Genomic DNA, 6,355 nt, shown 5'->3' on the forward strand with positions numbered 1-6,355 from the left:
CACGATGGTGCACTTCTACACCTCCATCGTCGAGTCCATCCTCACCTCCTCCACCACCGTCTGGTACGCTGCTGCTGCCACTCTCAAGGACATCAACAGACTGCAGCGCATCATCCGCTGTGCTGAGAAGGTGATTGGATGCAACCTGCCATCCCTTCAGGACCTGCACACAGCCAGGACGCTGAAGCGGTCTTGGAAGATCATGGCCAACCCCACCCTGAGCCACAAACTCTTCGAAAGCACTGCCCCTCTGCAAGAGACTGAGGTCTGTCAAGACCAGAACCTCTCGCCGCAGGAACAGCTTCTTCCCAACTGCCATCGACCTCATCAACAAGGCCTGAAAGCCCCCTCTACCAAGGACCCTACCAACCCCCCCCCCCACATGGTCTATGGGCACAGGCCAGACCCTCTACCAACCCCCCCCCCCCCCCCCCCCCCCCCCCCGTGAACACTGCTGAATGGGCTTGAATTGTAGTTCACCATTAGCATGCAGTTGTTAGTTTGTGATTTACACTTTGTCAACAGTGACCAATGAAAACTCCTTCATTGGCATTTCTCTCTGTAATGTTAATGCCCTGGGGGTTTTCCATCACCCCACGCCAAAGGTCTCTCACTCCCTCCCCCCTCTCTGTGGGGGTGTCTCTGTCTCCCTCCCCCCTCTCTGTGGGGGTGTCTCTCTCTCCCCCCCCCCTCTCTGTGGGGGTGTCTCTCTGTCTTAAAATATACACCGTGCAATTGATAATGCCAAATGGCACACTTAGTTGTGGCACTATTCAAGTGAAGTATTTCACACTTCATCATTCACTTAAATAGTTAATCCCTCATCGTTCACTCAAGGAATTAATCCATTGTCAGATACTCTCACACTGTTAAATATCATCCATTTATGAGTATTGTTATTTTAATTCTTTGGTGTATCCACTTAGTTCCCCTCAACCTGCCTCGTCAACTTCTGCTTCACACTGTCAGGGAAAAAATCTGTATACGTAGTGATTTCGTACATTTCCCAGGATGCCTTTCAAAAACAACAACAACAACAACAACAACAACAACAACAACAACAACAACAACAACAACAACTGAGAAAGGGAATTAATGTGTTGCTTTCAATGGGTGTAAAGGAACATAATCGTCAACTAGATTGTGAACATTGGGGTGCGCCCTTTACATCAAACCCAACGTGACTTGTGGTTGCATTGCATTCTGGTCTATTGAGGCTGAAAAATGTATCTCTGCCTCTTCTAAGATGAATTTCTCCCTGTTAACAAAGGAGGAAGCCTTCACTGATTGTGATGGACTGACACCAAAACCTCACATTACTTTTGATGAAGAATGTTCTGTTGTCAAACTTCATTGCTACATTGTCTATGTGTGGCCATGTTATCTGCAGGAATAAAAAAAAATAAAAAAATAAAAAATACACCAGCAAATTACAAAATGGGCCCAGGTCAGAAGTCATGAGTCGCAAAATTGTCTTTTTGCCCCTCCACTTTTCACCCCAACATTCGTGTCTTTCAGAGGCTAGCATGCTCATTTTTTCAAGCTATAGAGATCCTGGTATCAGATGGAACTAGAAGACCTAAGGCCTCCACCTTCTATTATTTTATCCATTTGAAAATTCCCTGATGAAGCGCGGCCTTTCCCTGATCCACATATATTCCCATCACTTCCTTGACCAAGGACTCATGTGATGTGCCATGGCTGGCAAAATGTATGCAGGTTCACATTTGATTTCTAACACCACACTAGTCGATTTTACAAATTACCACAACTTCAAAAAGAGAATGGGCAACTACTTAGTTTACTGTAAGCCTGGCCACACGTGGCCTTCAATAGCACATGATTGGCCTTCAATAGCACATGATTGGCCTTCAATAGCACATGATTGGCCTTCAATAGCACATGATTGGACATGATTGTTCCAATTTGTGACTGTGAGTTTAACGAGCCACACCCCCTCACTGATTGGCCACATAAGCAGCTGTTGCCAATCAACCATTGCCAGGGTTTGAGGAGCCTTTATAAGAAGGTATGGATCAATCAATCACAGAAGTATAACAGAGGGCTCCTCATTTCAGTGCCTTAAGACATTACAACATGTGTAGCCAGTGGTTAACGTGCCGTGCGTTGTGTTTTCAGATGAACCACCTCAGGATCTCTTTTGGAGGCAATCTGCGTTTATTCTGACAAAAGAATAAAACAATACAATCCTCCGGTCAGTCGTGATCACACTTTCTCTCCCATGGAACACAATAACAAGATGGCTTAGCTTATGTTGCAGCTAACAATGTATATTGAAACCAGAAACCATTCCTGACAAAAGAAAACAATAGGCTACAATCCTACAAATTAAAACAAACACTGGAATGTGTTAGCGTAATTTAAAGACCCTGGAAACCCAAAATAAATATGCATTTTAAGTTCTTCACACCACAGGAACATAATGTTAATAAGCCACCAGCCAAATTTGAACGATGATGAACATTGCAAAGTATATCAATGTAGTGTTTTTCGTTTTCTTATTTTCAGACAAATTAGAGTATGGTGTTATTTTACCTGCTGTAGTTACAGCCTTCTTCAGAGCTGTCACCTGACTTCCTGGTGATGACGTGTCTTATCAGCTGGTTGTAGTTACAGCCGAAACCGTCAGCAGGTAAAATAACACCATACTCTAATTTGTCTGAAAATAAGAAAACTAAAAACATAATTTAAAAAGAAGACAAAATGAACCTAATTAATTTATATCAATGTAGGTTTGAAAGTCATGGAGAAACGATGCAGAATTATCCCCTCATGCGGGGGCACGAAGGTTTTGTTGAATGGACAACTGCAAGCTACAACACTGATTGGCTCCACCTAGTGACGTCAACAGGTGGGGAATTTGAAGCAGTTCAGCACCGCCCAATTCAAAGCTGCCTCAAGAAAAATTGTAAATATTGAAATGGCGATATTTAGGATTTGGGTTGAAACTAATGTCTCAAACTTTTTGACGCTTATAATTACTCACAAAAGACCCTAAATTACATAGTTAGAAGGTTTTTGTGGATTTCGGTTTCCAGGGTCTTTAACATAGGGGAAAACATGGCAATTTATCTGACCACAACAATAGCGCCCACCTCTGTCATGTAGCACAATAACAAAAGGGGTTTTACACTTTCAATACGCAAAAGCCAAATTGTACGTGCAGTTGATACACGGAGCGACAACCGGCTGCTTCCTGGTCACAGCGCCGAGTCTCCTGGGCGGGGCTGACCTGAGACCTCCCCCTTCCTCGTTACATCCCCGTCTCCCCCGGGCCCTACTTTGCCCTACCCGGGCCGGGTAAGGGACTCGTCCAGTGACAAGCACTCAACCGGCAACAAAAACAACTCGGTTAAGGTTAGGCAACAAAAAGAACTTGGTTGGGTTTAGGTCGGGGTGAAAAACAGTCCCACATCAGGAGGCCAAGCAGCTCTCTGGTGATGAGTAAGTTGAATGTCGTGGATGCTATATTCACTGGCCTGCCCATCGCGACGCTAATACCCTCTAGCTCAATGCTAATACCCTCTAGCTCAATGCTAATACCCTCTAGCTCGATGCTAATACCCTCTAGCTCGATGCTAATACCCTCTAGCTCGATGCTAATACTCTCTAGCTCGATGCTAATACTCTCTAGCTCAATGCTAAAACCCTCTAGCTCGGCAGCCAGCTATTTTAAATATGAGGCTTACGTTAAAGCGGCCAGAGTATCCACTGCATGCAATTTTTGACATTTTTGGCGTATTCACTGCACGTTATTTGAAAGTGGAAAGATATTATTTGTACGCAGATTGAAGAGATTGTAAGGACCAGCCTAACCCACAGAAGTGAATGTAGGGGTAGGCTAGGCCTACAGAAACAGAGTCTCAAACTTTCCATATTGACTCTGGAGGCAAGTCAGGTTGTAACTACTCACATAGATTTTTGTGTAATTATTATGTAATGATGACACATTACTGATGTATAGGTGACAGTTACACACATGAGATATGTAGCCTACTGACTCTGTTACACATATTTGGAGTTGAAAATGCACTGTAAATGATTTGTGTCATTGCACATTAAGTGTAATGTTGCCCATACGGACACACTGAAATAGTTTGTGTATGTGTAGCTGCATGCTTCCTCATAAACGTGATGCTATGGCTCCCTCTCAGGCAGTGGCGTCAGGTAGGAATTAAAGAAGTCTCTCAGCAGGCTCTCGACTGCCAACTTTTGCTGGTTTTCCACCCAGGCGGGCTGGGGGCCTCCGGCAGCAGAGGGGCCCATCAGGGCCGGATCAAGTCCCAGGTTGAGGGCCTTTGTTGGGTTGAGCGGGGCAGAGCGGGCCTGGGCGGTGTGGAGACCCTCCATGGCGCCGGAGAGCCAGATCAGCCTCTTGAGGCTCTGGATGGTGCGGCCGCGGTCGTGCATCATCTGGTATTCGGTCACCGCTCGACGTCTGGAGGGACGTGTGGAGATCCTGTTAGTACATATATCCCTTTTATATTACAATAAAAGGCCATAAATACATTGTTCTGAAAATAGTTGACAGCGTTTCATTATTCTTGAAATTCCCTTTGAGTGGTGAGAATGTAAAATAAAGGACTGTTCTGCAGTTTTGGGGTTGGATAAAAACGTAATTACATTTAAATTACATTTGTTTTTCAAATGAATGGGTTTTGAGAAGTGTCCGCTAATTGATTTTGCTTGTTGGCCCTTTTGTATAATGACATGACTTTCGTGACACTCTGGCACTTCTATGGCACATTCTAGTGTGCATTCTTCTCAGCAATCAGTAATTCAGTGACTTGGAATTAAGCCCAACTTCAGTGTTTTGCAGCTCAAATGCCTCGCACCACACCCTGAGTTCCACTCTTCAGAAATGTCCATGTACATTGCATAAAAAATAAAAATAAAAAGCTTCACAAATTATTGGTGAAGCTTTCATTCACACATGGTACATAAGCTATATATATATGAGAGAGAGAGAGAGAGAGAGAGAGAGAGAGAGAGAGAGAGAGAGAGAGAGAGAGAGAGAGAGAGAGAGATGAAATATGAATCCGAAATGCACATAATCTGTCTTCTTGGAAGGAAAAGAGGTCGGCGGCCATGTTTGGAAAGTAGTGCCGGCTACCTCTTTTCCTTCCAAAAAGACAGATTATGTGCATTTTGGATTAATATTTCATCGTGTGGTGAGTACCCGACGCACATGTATTTTGGCGCCGTGAGATGTGTGTTTTGGCAGATTTTTAACAGCTGTACCATTACCCTCCATTCTATGGCGATATTAACTAACTTCATGACTGTAGCTCACTGTAAACTGCACGGACAGTGCCGGTAAGGCATGGTGTAACTTGCTTATGTTGGGGGGATGTGGCAAATGAGCTAAACTCCCGAAAAAGTGGAGTATATCTTTAAGCATTTGTTGAAGGCTTGAACCCCTGGTATTGCCACTTGCAGCTATATTTATTATGATGATGATGATTATGATTATGATTATGATTATTATGATTATTATGATTATTATGATTATTATGATTCTGATTCTCATTCTGATTCTGATTCTGATTATTATTTGTAAAGCCAGTCCATTTCCAACACTGTTTTCACACCAAGCATCTTTGAATTTGTTCCGTACACGCAGCCAATGAACAACCAACAATTAACATCATGATGATCATGAACATCATGATGATAAAGAAGAGAAGGTCAAAAGAAAGCGTTGGTCCACTCACCTCTCGTTCTCCTGACACTGGCCAATTGTGAAGACAACAAGAGCCATGACAGCAAGCCACAGTACATGGTTATTGGTCACCAGCAGCATTTTCTGTGACAGTAACATGTTGAAATACGTAGTAACATGATCAAATACAGTGTCTTTCTGTGACAGTAACATGTTGAAATACGTAGTAACATGATCAAATACATCTTTCTGTTACATTGCTCCAGAGCAACAAATAGTGTCAAACCTGTCAAACAGGGTGACTGTAATGATTATTTTATGAGATATCAAGTCTGGTGTACATTTATTAAACAGCCAAATTGCCTCTGAAAACAGCTTTTTGTTATTCGGGGTTAATCGGGGGAAAAACAACATACAGTTTGTATCTCAATTTGAAATGTATGAAAGAAAGAAAAAACGACCCCTATCAGCTACAAAATGAAGGTAATGTTGAAAAGGTACTTACATCGTCTCTGCAGCTCCTCTGACTGAACTAGCTTTAAGTATGACCCTGGGCCTTTTATAGATCCTCTGACACAAAACACACACGCACGCACGCACGCACGCGCACACGCACACACACACACACACACACACACATACACACACACACACACACACACACACACACAC

General features: G+C 43.3%; 1 protein-coding gene across 1 annotated transcript; it reads right to left on the reverse strand.

Annotated features, from left to right (window-relative positions):
- Positions 1-4,158: 4,158 nt before the first annotated feature.
- Positions 4,159-5,782, reverse strand: pth4 (parathyroid hormone 4; the record flags this gene model as incomplete). The annotated part of the gene is made up of 2 exons (XM_083662003.1): positions 4,159-4,459; positions 5,736-5,782. 2 exons carry the CDS (start codon positions 5,780-5,782, stop codon positions 4,159-4,161), a joined length of 348 nt encoding a protein of 115 aa, XP_083518129.1.
- Positions 5,783-6,355: the final 573 nt, after the last annotated feature.

Source organism: Poromitra crassiceps (genome assembly GCF_964638095.1).
Source record: "Poromitra crassiceps genome assembly, chromosome: 27".
Lineage (NCBI taxonomy): Eukaryota > Metazoa > Chordata > Actinopteri > Beryciformes > Melamphaidae > Poromitra > Poromitra crassiceps.